The sequence below is a fragment of the Vipera ursinii genome, assembly GCF_947247035.1.
Source record: "Vipera ursinii genome assembly, chromosome: 5".
Lineage (NCBI taxonomy): Eukaryota > Metazoa > Chordata > Lepidosauria > Squamata > Viperidae > Vipera > Vipera ursinii.
In genome coordinates this window covers 54137443-54154259 of record NC_139518.1, presented here as the reverse complement: position 1 = coordinate 54154259, position 16817 = coordinate 54137443, and the positions used below count along the sequence as shown (strand labels likewise).

At 34.1% G+C, this 16817-nt stretch overlaps 1 protein-coding gene across 4 annotated transcripts in view; it reads left to right on the top strand.

The window, feature by feature from the left end:
* ABLIM1 (actin binding LIM protein 1) overlaps positions 1–16817 on the top strand; it is a 210153-nt gene that overhangs the window by 100799 nt on the left and 92537 nt on the right. For all 4 annotated transcript variants that reach the window (XM_083364404.1, XM_083364406.1, XM_083364405.1 and 1 more), the window contains 2 exons: positions 8043–8226; positions 9690–9799. In XM_083364404.1, the coding sequence (XP_083220530.1) occupies positions 8043–8226; positions 9690–9799 (294 nt within the window). The remainder of the gene's footprint in view (positions 1–8042; positions 8227–9689; positions 9800–16817) is intronic.

Below are 16817 nucleotides of genomic sequence, written 5' to 3'. Positions count from 1 at the left end.
ACTTCCACTCAGTAATTCTGCTATTCTGTTATGTCCAAGCTTTTAAAAACTTTTTGAGCTATGTTATTTGTTGGGATCCCTAGTAAATACAATTGGACAAAGACCTATTCAGGTTTGTATATTTTGGGCCATTTATGGGAGCATAGGAAAATGGACACACTGCTCTTCTTCAACCACTACAACTGCTGTGGCCAGTAAAAAACCCACTTTGCTATTAAAATCTGCTGACCTCTGAGGATGTTCTGCTCTCTGGTGTTCCAAAAAAATATCAGCATGAGGAGAATAAAAAAAAGTAACTGCAAACTCCTTGAGGCTTTGTTGAGCTTCACTGAATAGTAATTCTTTTTTGTTTTGAAAATCTAGATTTCGATCCTTATGTTAGGGAAATTTGGTGAAATCTCCATTTCCAACCTTATGTTATTTTTCTTTTCAGCCTCTTAGTTCACTCTTTCATACCTGCCCTTTTAATACAGTAGTTTGGTAAGAAAAAGATAGATAATTTTGCCAAGGGGCTGAATTAATCAAGTGAAGATGAGTTTTAGAAGAAACTAAAGAGATCTTTAGATTAAACTGGGTAATCATTTAGGTTTAAAGTTGCCGATTGCCCATTTCTCTCTCACTGTCTCATTTTATATTACAGTCTTTAACTAAAGCTTTTTAAACATTTCAAATGGGATTTTTTATGGTGCTTAGTTTAAGCATCAATTACAATTATTTGTGTGTGTGTGTGTGTGTGTGTGTGTGTGTGTGTGTCTGTGTGTGAAGTGTTTGTTAAGTATTTTAGAATACCTTGCTAGGCCCCAAACATGGGACAAATCTTGCCTCTCAGCTAACAAAGCCTGTGGCCTAAAGGTTAGAACAATTGCCTAATGTGCCCAGGTTCGAATCTCAGAAGGGTATGGCTGACTGATGAGAACAAATGAGTTTGAAATGGACATATTAGTCTCCCTTTAATTCTTTGTTAGCAATCCAAAAAAATACATACATACATATGTGTGTGTGTGTGTGTGTGTGTGTTGTGTGTGTATCCTTAACAATTTTAAATATTAAAAATGGGAAACAATTTTCATAAAAAGATAGGAGAGAAATATCACTGATTTAATTTTTTTTTTAGAAAACTGCTTTTGCTAAGTCTGAAAGTCTGAAATATGTGCTATAATAATTACTAAAGAAATAGCTGTAACTTTTACCATTCAGGATTTTTTTGCATCAGTATCCAACCTTTGCTCCCTTCGTACCCTTTAAAAATTATCTTCATAATTTAGTTTGTATGTTCTACCCATATGTGAACATAGCAGCTTTGAGTATTTCTAAGACTCGCTGAAGGCTGATAAAGTCCCAGTCAGCTATAAATATCACTATTCAGGAAATGAACTCTTCATACTAAAATGTAAAGCATCTCAGTTATTCTTCAGTCAACTAAACTGTATTGAAGGAAAGTGTGTGGGTTTTTATTTGAGGTTATATATACATATACTTTGAGGTTACAGTACCAAAGGGTATTGTTTGATGTTACATAAATAAACAACAATAATGGCTTAACTTTATCTGAGAGAATTTTCCTGCATTCACTGATCTGTGTAGAATTGCTTATAAAATCTAGCTTTTGTGCACATTCAATAGCAAATCTTTTAAGTGTGAGATCCTGTGTAGGAATTCTTTTTCTAAGTAGGGCACAAAGAAAATTCTTATAATAAAAAAGTATGGAGATTGCTCTGAGAAAACATAATAAATTGTATTTTACCTTCAGTTTTCATCTATGTTTCACTCAAAGATATACATTGGTGAATACATGTACCAATACACAGCAAAAGAAAAGAGTTTTTCAAGAGATGTGTATATAGTATATCTATGTACAGTGCTTCTACAAATTGAGTAATAGTCCCTTCTAAAATGGTAATCATAAATTGCAATATTCCAATCCAAAATTATCAACTTTATTTTTAAATACACACATCCTGGTTTTCAGGATGGCTGAAAATGGATAATATCATGTGTTATGTATTGGGCTCTTGTGAAACACCATGTGGGTTGCTGGAGCAGCTAACAGCTCTCCAGCAACCCAGACTTTAAGTCTCCTGTGCTGCAGTTGGCTATCTCCAGGCGGCAATAGTTGATTCAAACCTATTGGCTGCCGCCTAGGGGCTACACTATATATTGCGGCTAGTTGCAGACATTTCCTCAGGACAGTTCCAGCACGAAATAAACAATGAGTTATCCTGTACTCAGCTTCGCGTCTTCATTCCTGCACCAAAGAACACATTATTTAACATCATGAAAGTGTCTGAACTGAAAAAAATGGCAAGTTTGAGCTATTCCGCCCCTCCCCCCCTCTCTCTCACACACACCAATTGCATATCAGCTAACATCTTTATATGAATGGGCATTGACTCTGGCAGCTTGAAGCAGTTGAATGTGTGAGAGAGGTTTTCATTGATGAAAACATGCATATTTCTTAAAATTAATTGAAGGAAAATCTGTAGAAGTAGCAGGTTTCACCCTCTTCTCAGATATTGGAAGGATTATACTCATCTTTATAAATCTGCCAAATGCCCATCTCGATACCAAGGTAATCGCAGTGGAAAAATACAAGGCACAGCTAAACTTCCAGTTTGAGCTCTCAAATACCACTGTCTTGTAGTTCATCATCTAAATACCCATATTACTCTGTTTCCGTGAAATAAAAATAGTCCAGGAGGCTATAATTGCAAATAACAGTACTGAGATTAAACTGGCTGAGCAGAGACCATTATCAAGATTAAAATATGACTGTGCATAGTGTAATTATTGCCTTTGGTGACGAATGGAATGTAAATGAATTCAAGACACTATCCAAAGTAGGGTGGGTTTTTGTATGTATGCTACAGCTATATACTGTAGCATTTAAAGATTCATATTATTAATTTTCTGAAAATGAATAAACTGAACAAAATAGTTCTTTCTTTCAGAAAGGCATTCTAACCTAGTACCTTATGCCAAAATAAAGAAAAAAATTCCCCTCTCTATTTCTTTCCTCTCCCAGGGGGATTTAGCAATTTAACTATGGTAATTTAAGTATTACCTTTTTATTTGAAATTTAAATGACAATAAGCTGTTAATTGTGACTGATACTAATCCAAGGAATAACTCACATCTTGTCTGGTGGCTTCAAAATAAAATGAACAACATGTGTAGACAGTAGGAGATAAAATTGACTATAGTAAGAATAGTCAAGAATCCAAGAATATTAAATTATGTTTAGCGTGGAGAACACCTGTGAGCAGCAGCAATTATTTTATAAGAAAAAATGGTAAATTTTATTCTAATACTATATGAAAAAGCTATACCTAGTACATTTTATATTTATGAAGAAGACTAATAAAACTTTGATTAGTGGGGAAAGTGTGTTATTATTCTCAGTCCCCAAAGGGCTTTATGCTAAGCAGGGAAATTGGAGAAAATACCCTGGGAAAAAGCAGCAGCAAACCATTTCAGTATTGCCCTCAAGAAAAACTATACTATATTTATGTGTCCATGAAGTCTAGAGGCATTGAACTTGGATTTTAAAAGACTTTACATTTAGCAGGGTAAACAGACTTAGTTTGCTTTATTTTTGTGAAATGCAGAAAATGCTTACCACTTTATGGTAATTCACTGTATATAGGCTTAACTTTACACTTGCTAGGTTGTTGGGTTAATAGGCAGTTTGCAATGTTTGCTAATACTGTCCTATTTTTTCTAGCTGTTTTAAAATAAAATATTTTGGCAACTTTTTCAGGTCCTTGGCACCATTGTGTGACGGTGTACAATGGCCCAAATAGAAATGTATATTATACATATTATATAATATCTACTTGATAGCTATGTATGTAGGTGTGTATGTATGTGTGTATGTATGTTTGTATAGATGAGACTTATAAAAATATTCAGATAATGTTATGGAGTTCTTAAACAGTTTTTGTCTAACTTAATTTAACTGAATGTTATTAATGAATTCTGATCATTTTGTTAACTACTTGTGCATGGAATAGGTCTACCTCACATTATAAAGCCTACAACTGCAGTTGATCCTTCCTATATAGGAAGACCTCCCTATTATATAGCATTTTAAACTTGTCACTGACCCTCAGTCAGTTATGTATGGTGCCTTGCTGTAAAATGGACCTGGAGGCTATACCACTTGCTGAGTCATCTAATAATTTCATTCTGTTTGTAAAAGCTACTTATGGTCTAATAAGCACCAATAGCTTGCAGGTGGGGATCACTAATTTATCACCATATTTAGTATGGGAAGATCCATTAAAATCAGTGGACGCTTCATTATCCTTTTCAGATTTTGTACTCAGTTAAAAATTTTTGTGTTTGTGAGCAAAACTAAAAAGATTGAAGATCAGAATTAAGGATAATATTTTAACTTTCCCGTCTATACTTAAAGGGATTGGTATGAAGTGACCTTAAACTCAGCTGGTTTTTATATTGGAAATAATGTGAAGACAGCTTCCAGCCAGGCATTAAATCAATAGACTACTGTGTATATGTGTCATATATATGTATACGTATGCACATATACGTATACTTCTCTACTGGTATATTTATCAGAACAAGCTTACCTTTCTATATCCAATACTGTGATTTCCTCTTAAATAAATTATTCCGTGGGCAGACTGTCTGGCACCACCATGACTCAATAGTGCTATAGGAGAATTTATGAACACAATAGAACAATTTTATAAGGCTATGCATTAACTGACTTACTGCATTAGATGGCCATAATTAGATTTGGGAGATGGAATATATAGGAATGGAGACAATCCTGCAGGGAAGGTAAGGAAGCTCCTGCATTGTTCTATTAACTAACTGTTCTACCTTTTGCCTAATCTGTTATCTTTGTGATCAGATTTTTTTAATGTCACAAGTGATTATCTATATATCTCTATCTCTATCTCTATCTATCTATCTATCTATCTATCTATCTATCTATCTATCTATCTGTATTTATGTAGTGTGTGTGTGTATGTATGTATGTGTATACACACACACACACACAGTGCTTTTTTCGTAAAAGAAAAAGGTGCCGGAACTCACACATGTCATACAACCTGCCTTGCCCACCCTACAAGGATCCATCCAAAAAAGGTGGCAGAACTCCGTTCTGAGTGTTCTATGAGAAAAAAAGCCCTGTATATATATATAAATTGTGCGTATACAATTTCTCTGTGTGAGAGAGTTGTTTACATCTGAAAGGTTCATGTACATTATTGTTCTTCCACTGATGATGCATATATAAATCTTAATTTAATTTAATTTTTATACAATAATAGCCTTTTAGGAGCTTTTTTTTTTAATGAGAGGCCCGTAATACTCAGTAAAAATTATGTCAATAAAACTGAGAAGAGACCATACATTGAAGAATGGTCATTTTATGTAATCCAAAAATAATAGTGCTGTGGGTGAACTGGAAGTTAGAAATTGATAGTTCTTTTATTATTTTATTGCAGTTTTTAAATTAACATTTTTTCAAGTTATTTGTTATATATGCTTGTAACTGTGATAGGGATAATGCTGCCATTGGTAATATAATGTAACATAGTGATATGATATAAATATAACATTTATAGCATTTTGCTGCTTGCTCAGGAGATTTGAGGAAAATACATTCCAAGTGGTATGCATCTCTTATTTCTATGTGGATAGCTATTTTTCCTAATTTAATAAACTCAGCAAATATGCAGAGCAATTCAAATGACCTTTTCAAATGTAGTCCAAAATAATAGATTAAATTCATAGGACACAACTTTGATTTTAGTCAGATCATCATTCTGACAAAAAATTTCCTCAGTATCAAGATAGGAATGGTCCCATGCCTACTAAGAAGAGATGAAATTGTAACTGGGATCTTTGTTTATAGACAATTAAAACACATGATATATCATTGAACAAAGTTTATATTTAGACTTTGAGCTACAAATTGTCAAATGTTTTTGTTGTACAAAAGTTTGATTCAAATACCATATTTACTTATTATAACTAGATGTTTATGTTCATGGTGTTCTTGAAATTGTCTTGAGTATAAATTATAGGTTGTTAATAGTTTTAATACTATATACCAAAAGTCCTTTACATTTTCAGTATATAACCATGCTGTTTAATTTATTTCACTTTTCGTTAAACCAAATTTTGAGCCACATTTGATACACAACTTTTTATCATTTTGTTAGATTTTTCATCTCTAATGTTGAAGTAGTATGCATTTTGTCAGTGGGGAGGCAGGACATTAAAAAAATGTAGAGTGTGTGTACAATTTCTGTGTGTGAGAGAGTTGTTTACATCTGAAAGGTTAATGTACATCAACTCGTGAATGCTATTCTTGGAGCATTCTTAGAGTTGGTCCTGAAATCCTGAGAGGAAACCCTTTGTTTAGCAGTTGAAGATCTCAGAGAAAGATTCCCAGCGATTCTGTGCACAGTGCATCCAGATGCCATGGTCTTCTAAGAGACAAATGGAAATTTATGTGTTGTATACCACCTGAAATATACAATCCTTTCATAGTGCCCATTGGAAATTTACTCTCTCCTGTACCACAATAGCTGTAAAGGTTAAATATGCTCCAGAAAAAAAAATCAGAAGTGTCTTTTGCTCTGCTTTGTAGCATTTCAAAGCCTGTAAATATCATTTATATAAAATCATCTCATTTATTTCGTAAACTTCTTATTTATTTCTTAAATTATTATTTATTTATGAGTTTGTTAATGGAATGATGTTGGCTTCACATGCAATGTTTCCAGAAATATCTAAATTAAGGATTATATCATGTATCAGGTTTTATTTTTAAAAAAACTTGCAAATAAATGTGTGATCTTTTAACCTTGAGATGCTGCATTTGTGACTCATGTGCTGGAGTGAGTAGAATATAAAGCAATCATTCTGTTCCAAAAATATAACAGGCTGAAAAGCAAGAAATTCACTATAAGTTATGATTTGGGTCATACCTGAAGTAGGTTTTTTTTTAACGTAACTTGCTGAGCAAACCTTAGTGGCCTTGTTTGCTTAACATATTAATCCAAATGTAAATAAGCAACATTTCAAGGTACTGTTTTGTGTGTGAAGCTGTGCTACCAGTCAGTTAAATGTAGCAGGCATCTTAGCATAAATGTCTAAAAGTGTTATATTTTATTAGTAACTGTCAGACTAAAGAGACTGGTTGAAAGCCAGATGAATTTATTTCAACTAAGGAAATTTCTTTGTTTGCTTAGATTTTAAGCCATGGAAAAAAATTCTGTTGACCTTGTTCTGCCATCTGTATTAAGAAAGAGAGCAAACATAAGACAATTTCAATAGGATGTTACAATTAATTTGCAATTACATATTTTTATTTTTTTTATTTTGATCATAAGCTATTTGTAGATAAAGCTAATAAAGTAGAAAATAAATCCAAGCTAGTTTTACTTTTACCAATTGATGTTCCAAAGTGTTACTGTACAAATAAATATTTAGAAGTTGGTAATATCATGTATGCTCTAGTGTTCATGTGATAGAACTTTCTCTACCACTGAGGACTTAAAGATTCACTGTATCTATACATTCAATTTAATTTTTTACAACAACAAAATAAATAAACTTGATCTTCATTTAAGGGGAAAAACGTACAAATCTACTAAAAAGCAAAAAAACTAAACAGTGATATAAAGATTTATTTTATAATTGAGGGAAATATAATGATTAAGGAAATCTGATTTGAAATTTGATGCTTATGCTATGCTAATTTAGTCATAGATGCAGGCTTTAGAAATAGTCTGCTGTTCCTTTTATCCATTAAGATTGTTTTCCCTTTATTTTTAACACTTTCTACTTAGAAATGTGTCTAGTCCCCACCACCCATCTTGTTGCCTTTCCTGATGCCTACTTTGTTCATCAAAATTCTGTTTTATTGCTTAATTTTTTATTATTATTCCTTGACCTCTTCCAAAAACTAACATAGGTGACAAACTGTGTTCCATTATAAATTACAAATAGTTGTATTTTTCTGATTTGTTCTTGGTTGTTGTTTTTTTATATTTTCACAGTGTGTGGGTGTGATTTAGCTCAAGGAGGCTTTTTCATTAAGAATGGTGATTATCTTTGCACGGTGGATTACCAGCGGATGTACGGGACCCGATGCAATGGCTGTGGGGACTTTGTGGAAGGAGAAGTTGTAACAGCTCTGGGAAAAACATATCATCCCAACTGCTTTGCCTGTACTATGTGCAAGTAAGTCAACTAATGCTTCTTCTTCTTCTTCTTCTTCTTCTTCTTCTTCTTCTTCTTCTTCTTCTTCTTCTTCTTCTTCTTCTTCTTCTTCTTCTTCTTCTTCTCTTCCATCTCCTCCTTCTCTTTCTCCTCCTCCCCTTCCCCCTCCTTATCCTCCCCCTCATACAATTCACTGTGGTGTTTCCTTTTTAGCTACTCATTTGCAAAAGGATAAATATTGGTACTTGAATATACCTAAACGTACCTGATCATGGAAACTAAGTGGTTTAATTCTTGTTTAGCTAGTATTGGCATTTAATAAAAAACATCTTGGAAATAGCTAGATTCTAGGGGCTGTTTCTCCTTTGGTCAGGACCCAGCATGGTCAACCATCAAGATAATTTTGACTAAATTTCCATACAATTATGGAGGGCTACAGAATTCCAATTAGTCTTTCAGAGGAAAAAAACATTTTTAGAGGCAGAATGTCCCTTTTTTTCTCACTACATTCTCTATCTGTAATTTCAGTAAAAAAAAATATCGAAGTATCTTTGGGTGCTATGTTTTGACAAATAGTGCCTTGGAAAATGTATTTTTATTTGTGTAATACTTTCATATATTTAAATTTATTTAAATGATTATCCTCCTTACCCCCCCCCACAGAGCACTGCATAGCACTGTAGAAAAAAAAGCTTTAAAACTCTGCAGAGCTTTAGCCAATCCATCAGTGTAATGGACAGCTAGATGGACCATTGATCTGACCTGTTATAAGACAAATATTTTTATTCCTGTTGTTGCCTATCTTTTGAAGAAATGGATCTTGTTGCCATTGTTGAAGGCTGAAACTCCCTCATGCCATAATTTCTGATTTAATTTTTTGTGGTAGTTGTAGGAATTGTTCATTCCTATGGTATCTACTTTTAATCAATTCACCCTTCTTTTTCTAAAGAAACATAGCTGAGCTGGCTCTGAGTAATGAAAACACATAATATAGTCTCCAGTAGCTGCATTCCTGTTTTCTGCTTGTTTAGAATACCAAGAACTGCTTAAATTCTGGGATTTGTTGCTTCCACTCACTGCCAAAAAAATGAGCTATCTAATCACATATACTTTCGGTAAAAAAAATAATGGAAATTTCTAAAGATTTTCATTATAGCATTCAAACTATCAATGAGCAGGCTTCATTTCCTGATGAAAACACATATATAGGCCTGGGCTTTTTAAAATAAATAAATCTTTGAAATAAAAATGTATTGGTCAGATATTTTTTCCTATCATTATTATTTTTTCCTTATTGAGATACATTTAGTGTTTGGATTTTCTCCAAATGTCTGTCTTTGCCAATACTGCATTTTGAACACGCTTCGGCCCTTTTTCCTGCAAGAGACTTGATTTTACAGCAGCGGCAACAATGGGAAGGAGCTGAGAAAGAGAATGTAGCCCCAGAGATGGCCTTGTCTTAAAATGTCTCTTTTGTTTCCCAGACGTCCTTTTCCTCCAGGAGACCGGGTTACCTTTAATGGAAGAGACTGTCTCTGTCAAATGTGTGCTCAACCAATGGCATCCAGTCCAAAAGAACTCTCCAATTCCAGCAGTAAGTATTGTATCTTTTCTAAATAGTCCACTGTCTGGAGGGCCAAATTTCTATTTTCTGCTGCTGCTTTATTCTAATGTGCAGTGCTGACTTTGGCTGCAGGTGGGGTTTTGCATTCTAGAAATTGGATACAGTCTCCCTCTATTTCTGCAGCCTGCTGTTTTTTATTTGTTTATTTATTTTATTTAACTGCATCTGGAGAAACTAAGTAGATCCAGTGTAGTTCTTTTTTATTCAAAAAAGGTCAAATTCTTTGGTTCACAAATATTCAGAGGTTATATTATTTTAATTTTGACCTGCTGGAGACATAGAAGCATTACGGTTTGTATTAAAATAGCATTTACAACATTTTCAGAGTTTTAAGTTTTAATTACTTTAATATCCTTTCTGTTCAGAAGCAAAAGTAAGTAAAACCCTTTTATAAGTTTGGTAGTTACTTGCTTTTAAAAAAATTGGTAAGGAAAATATTTAAGAGAAGTAAAGAAGATTACAGTTACATTAGGTGTAGATATTAGATGAAAAAAATGTCAAATTTGCAAAAGGACTTTCAAAATGTTAACCAAATTGATTAATGAATATGTGTTTTGTTATAACTGGTCTAAAGCTCTGTCTTTTTCCAACTTTATTTTAAATATATTAGAATCCAGATTCTACACAGATCTTTTTGCTTATTTAATGTTTGTTTTATTTTATTTCCTCAATAGCTAATTGTATGTCTGTCTTTTTTAATATGCAACAAATATTTCTTTGCATGGAAAACTTTAAACATGTAACAAATTAAGGAAAGCTGAATTAAGTCAATCTCCAACAGAAAGGCAGCGTACACCAAAAAATAATTATAGACACATTCAGAGACTGTCTTCTCTACCTTCTTAATCTAGTTGGTTCAGCTGCAGCTGACATTTTTTTCTTTCCATTAATGTACATAGGTATAAAGCCAGAACATACACACATATATACATACATATGAATTAATAGCAAATGATTAAAATTGATTATCTTTAAAATAAACCATTCCATTGATAAAGGTAATGATCTCAGGACTATATGTGTGCACTTGCATCATTCTTTGTCATATACATTACACAGACTTAAACATGTTCAGTAGATGTAACACGTAGATTTCGTATCCATATTTTTAGAGCTGTTCTCTGAAAGTTGGAGCTGACTTCTTGCTTTTTGTGTTTTGTTTCAGTTGTTTTTTCTTCCTTTAAACAGTGTCTATTCCGAACACACACACATGCACACATACACATACACAAACATGGAGACCCCTTAAAGAAGCACACATCATTTTCTATATTAGTTCTGCCTATCTATAATTGTATATCATTCCAAATTACAAGATGAACTTACATAAGTATTGCAGAATTCTTTTTTATAGAAATTATCACAAAGGCATGGGTAATGGGGAACTTACTATTGCGGTTATTAATGCAATGTAACTTCAAATGTCCTATGAGAAGACATTAAAACAGGTACATTTCTCCATTAAGTTACCCAAAGTAGAATAAATGGAGTTGTGTTTGTTTTGCCTTTCATTCATTTTAGAAATCAGAAATTCAAAAGTTTGGTATTCTTACGTAACTTTTCATTAAACAACTCACATTACATTACATTCTTATTACATCTGTCTGCAACAGTTTGTATTATAAATAGAGTTCCTTTCAACAAAACAGTAGAGAAATCCTAAGAAAACACAGTACTGGCACAAAAGCATCTTCTAATAGAGTCCAAACAAAAAACTTATAATGTTATAATTTTAGATAGAACAGTTTTGACAGAATGAGGACAGGTTTGCTATGCTATGAGGAGATACGTATGATATGTGTTATGAATATAAACAGATTTTGCTATGAAATTATTTTAATGAAGTCTTCTTGGTCCATTTGGGCTGTAAATGGTCAGATATTAGGTAACTGTCTTGAGCCTGAGGCCTCATTTGGGGGAGAATATCAGTGAAAGAGCATCTGAAACTTTGAATATAACATTGTCTTATAGAAGGGTCAAGTAGAATTAATATTAACTTTTTTTTCATGTTTTGATGGGATTCCCTAAAGGCTTGTAAGACTGAAATCTTACAAAGCTGAAATGTAATTCAGTTTGGGGGACAGTTGCTGTGATGTTATTGCTATAATATCAATAAGTTTTTTTGGTTTAAAAAAGGGGATAGCTTAAAGAGAAAAAGCTAGATTCAATTTACATTTCATTAAAGATGGATTGAAGAGCTGACTTAAGTCTTGCACTTAGGACTGTGGCAGCATCCGACAATCTTGTTAGGTGATGAAAGTTCAGACAATCAGCATGTATTTACAGTTGCCATGTCCCGGGGTCATGTGATGACCATTTGCGACCTTTCCAGCTGCCTTCTGATGTGAAGTCATTTGAGGGGTGGGGCGGGGCGGAAAGCTGGATTTGCTTAACAGTCACATGATTCACTTAATAATCACATTGATTTGCTTAACAACATTACAAAAAAGGTTTTATAATCAGATGTCATGGTTCCAACAGACACGAATAAAGCAGAACTCCGAGGCTTGCAAATTCCTCGAAGAACCTGTTTATTGGTTACAAAGTAAGATCGGCACGATCAAGAGTGAAACCAAGTCTGGAGACACACGTAACAATTTCCCAATACAAAGTTTAAAAATCCCACCTCTATAACTATGCAATCAACTATGTTCCCCAATGCATCTTCTTGGCGGGGTTTTTATGCGACACTCAGGCTGCAGTCTCTGGGGCAGTTGATGACCTTGGTTCCCATGGGACAAAAGGAGGTGATTCGCTCCCAGTGTTTTTTTGACTTTGGGAAATGGGTCCAAGTAGCTCTTTGAGTGTTTGAGGTTGCCAACCCCTGGTCTAGTTAAAAGATAGGGTTTCCTGCCTGAGCAGGGGGTTGGACTAGATGACCTCCAAGGTCCCTTCCAACTTCTTCTTCTTCTTCTTCTTCTTCTTCTTCTTCTTCTTCTTCTTCTTCTTCTTCTTCTTCTTCTTCTTCTTCTTCTTCTTCTTCTTATTCTTATTATTATTATTATTATTATTATTATTATTATTATTATTATTATTATTATTATTATTATTTGTTTCTAGTCAGCAAATCTCAATATCTTTTTTCCAACCAACAAGTGGCCTAGAAAATGGCACATCTTTTCAAGTTCAGTGGAAATGAGTTACATCAGGCTGCCTTTTAAATACCATCTTCCCATAGCCTTGTAATATATTACATGTCTGCAAAGTTGTTTTGACTGTCTTCCTTGAAACTTCTATGACGCGTATATGCTTCTGGGCAAATGACACGGCTTTTAAAATTTGTTCTTTTTTTCTCTCAAGTGTGAAAGAACCTTGGAGATGAGAATGTCGTATTGTTTCTGTCCATTAACCTGAAAATTCAGGGTGGTTGTTGTTGTTTTTTTTTTTTGTCCTTTTAGAAAGAACACTGAGTCATTGTTATAATCCAAAGCTTGGATCATCTTGGAAACTATCCCGTTTGCTCACTGATTGAAAATCGAAAGGCTTTTAAGAAAGGCACATGCATACACAGGCACACACACACACACACACGTCTCTCTGTCTCAAGAATTAACTCCAGAGCATTACCTGGCAACAATTTTTTGTTAGTCTTGGTTTCCTTGTGGCCTGAAATGCAGAGGGGAAATTCATCATATTATTATTTACTGTGCTGTTCTGTTGGCAAAGATACTCCTTAGAAGGAACACAACAGAGATGTAAGTCTGTAACTTAGAGCATCCCTATCAGAAACTTCTGTTATTCTTCACTAACAGCTCTCAGAGTCTTCCATTTTTTTTGAAATGGCACAACAGTTGTCGGAAGCAAACATATTATTCCTATTGGAGATCAGGCCCAGGTTTTATTTGCAGCTGATTTCTGAATGTGGGCATAAAAGTTCCTCCTTCTGACATGAATCAGTTGTTTTATCCCATGAAATTTGGAAGGCTGTACCATTAATTTCCTAGGCAGTTTAGTTTCAGCAACGAGGATTTGATTATGTCATAAAACATCCATAAGGTTACATAAAGGAGCTGGGGAAAAAGCCAACACCCAGAATTAGGCAATAAGCATGGTTTTATTACAGCATATAGGTGTATATTCATTTTCTTCAAGTTTCAGCTTTCTTGCTAGTGCCATTTACAATCAGTCCATTGATGTGTTTATTTTGAAAAGACTGCATCTGCTAACATCATTTCTGGCAAGTGATTGCACACACTGCAGGTTGTACTACTTTACATTTGTCAGTTACATGACACACCCAGGCTTTCTGTTCCATTCTCTTTTCTTTGCTTGCCAACTGTGTGGAGGTTATTTCTCTGCTCCTCTTTCACACACACCCTTGTACAAAAATAAAAAAAGAAAAGAGAAATGGGAATAAAAGCTTAGAAGGGGGTCAAGAATAGCATGCCTTGCCTTGTCCCTGTCGATATTTTCTAGCATAGTGCTACTGTTTCTAGTTACTATTTTATTTTAAAAAGTTATATTTACATTATATAAAGGAAATTGGTGTAAGCCATAAGGAAGGATTTCTGGAATCTTCTGGAATTCTTTATCTAGATTCTGGTTAATGCAAACTTTTGGTAACAAATCTTGGTAACAGATGAACAAATCAAACTGTTCAGACCATCCTTCTCCAACCTGATCTTTTCAAGTAGATTTATGTGAACCATGCTGACTTGGAATTTGGGTAACTGCAAATGGGACATATTTGGAAGGTGGTGGCTGTAGAAACTAATCTAAAAGTAGTTTCCAAACTGGATCTGATTTGATAAATAGTGAGGTATAGATAGACAAGCTTTAAGGACTGGTAGATGATTAAAATATTGATTGTCCAGTCTTGTATTGTTCAGAGAAGTCCTTGCAAAGTGTTTATGTATGTATGCACTTTTATTACTTGAATAGAAAAACAAATAGAAAAAATACAAACACCATACAGATTTAGAAAGCAAGAATGAAATGAAAATAAACAAACAAAGGAAAGCCAGTTTAGTCTAGTGGTGAAGGTAGCAGGCTGAGCTCTAGTCCTGCCTTAGCCATGAAAGTCAGCTGGGTGACCATGGGCGAAACACACATTCTCAGTCCAACTCACCTCACAAGGTTGTTGTTGTGGGGAAAACAATAAGAAGGAGTATTGGGCATGGTCGCCACCTTGAGTTGTTGATAAAAATAATAAAGGCAGGATGTAAATAAGTAAAAATAAATAAAATAAAAAGGCATATAGATATATATTCACAGTATATTTGCATACATGGAAACCAGTGCTATGTAATTGTTAAGGAGCCAAACTGAGTTTCCTTAGTCACAGAATCCAGCTTTGTGTATTTGGACCAGTCGTTCTGTCTGTTAACTGGGAAGTCAAAATAAACATCTGTCTACCAAACCTTACTGCAATGGTATGGTAGATGATGCTCCCTAATCTTCAATAAACAGCCTTCATCCTACACTGAATAAATTTGTTATGAGTTATTCCAGATGAGCATTTCAATGAATGGGATAGTCAAATTTCATTATAATCATCTATCGCTATCAATATCCAGAATGCTTCATTCATAAATTTCTAATAACATTAATTCTGCAGAATTCTGAAACGTTGGGGCCATTTATTTATCTTTCCAGTGCTGATAAATAAGGGTGCATAGAATCCACTTTCTTTGTCAGGTATCAGTTTCTAGATGATAATGGCCCAATTGATTTAGAGAGTTGTTAATAGAAACTGATCTATGCACTCTAAAGCACATCTCATATTCTGCAGAATATGCAAAGATCTTATAGCGGATATTGCTCAATTATTGATGTATTCATGAATAAAGTGTTCTCTAAAATCTAAAAGTTTGAAAATACCTTTTCCACTTTAGGTTATTTAACACATTTTCATAATTTATTTAAATCTTCCAGTTGTTTAGTAATTTTAAAAATATGTTACCAATGCGCTTTTAAAAATGCATCGTGGTGTTCATTTGTAACACCAGAAATAGAAACAAAGATCAGATTTTTTTAGAGGAACTCTAAGCCAGTTACTATTTTCAAAGAGTTTTATAACAGAGGGATTGGCATTATATGTAATATGCACTTTGGTAGTCCCACAGTAATGGTTAAATGTCAGGTTGATTGTCTATGATCATCCTTTGAAGCAGCATTTTACCTTCATCCTAGATAACAAAAAAGCATATTCTTAAACACCCATGATGCACTAGTCCTTTTGGAAAAACAGCAAGATTCATGTATCATTACGATTGTCTATTCTCTTGTGCCTCTACTTTACGCCCTGACCTTCATCTTGCTTCTGCTTCTTATATTTATCATACCATTAAGTTATGCATTTGAAAGCTCAAAACCTCTTGACTAATTTATAGGTGGCATCGTAATCTGATCTTCTGTACTTTATTTATTTTCTTGCTTTATGTGCCTCAAAGATTTTATGAGAAGATTTGAAAAGAAAGATTGCTATGCTTTTGAAGCAATGTTTTTAATTGGATTTTTGAAAAGGGCAGACTAATTGTTAAAATTTAATTATTTTTTCCTGTTTTAAATATGAATATGTTTTTTGAGAACATAGAGAAGGTTTATAATTAAACACAAATCTTATTTTTTTATTTTGAATGACTACTTAAATTCAATTGAATAGCTACTTGATTTGATATCAAAGAGAGCACTAGGAATGTTGCAATTATCTTGCAACAATTGAGTAGTTCACGGGTCGGCAACCCGCGGCTCGAGCTGCATGCGGCTCTTTCAGCCTTCTCCTGCGGCTCCCAGTCCTCCGCCATTTGCAGAGAGAGACACAGAGAGGCACTTGCACTTCCCCCCCCCGTGTAAAAAAGAGTGGCCTCACGCTTTTCTCCGACAAACTGACAAGCTTTTGGGGTGGGGCTCCTGCGTTTGCTGCATCTCCACAGGAAGCAGGAAACAGCAGAAAGCAGCACATCCAACTCAACTTGAAATATGTCTGACATTTTTTTCTGCTAAAAACAGCATTTAAATGCGAGAAGATTGTGGTCTAAGAGAAATA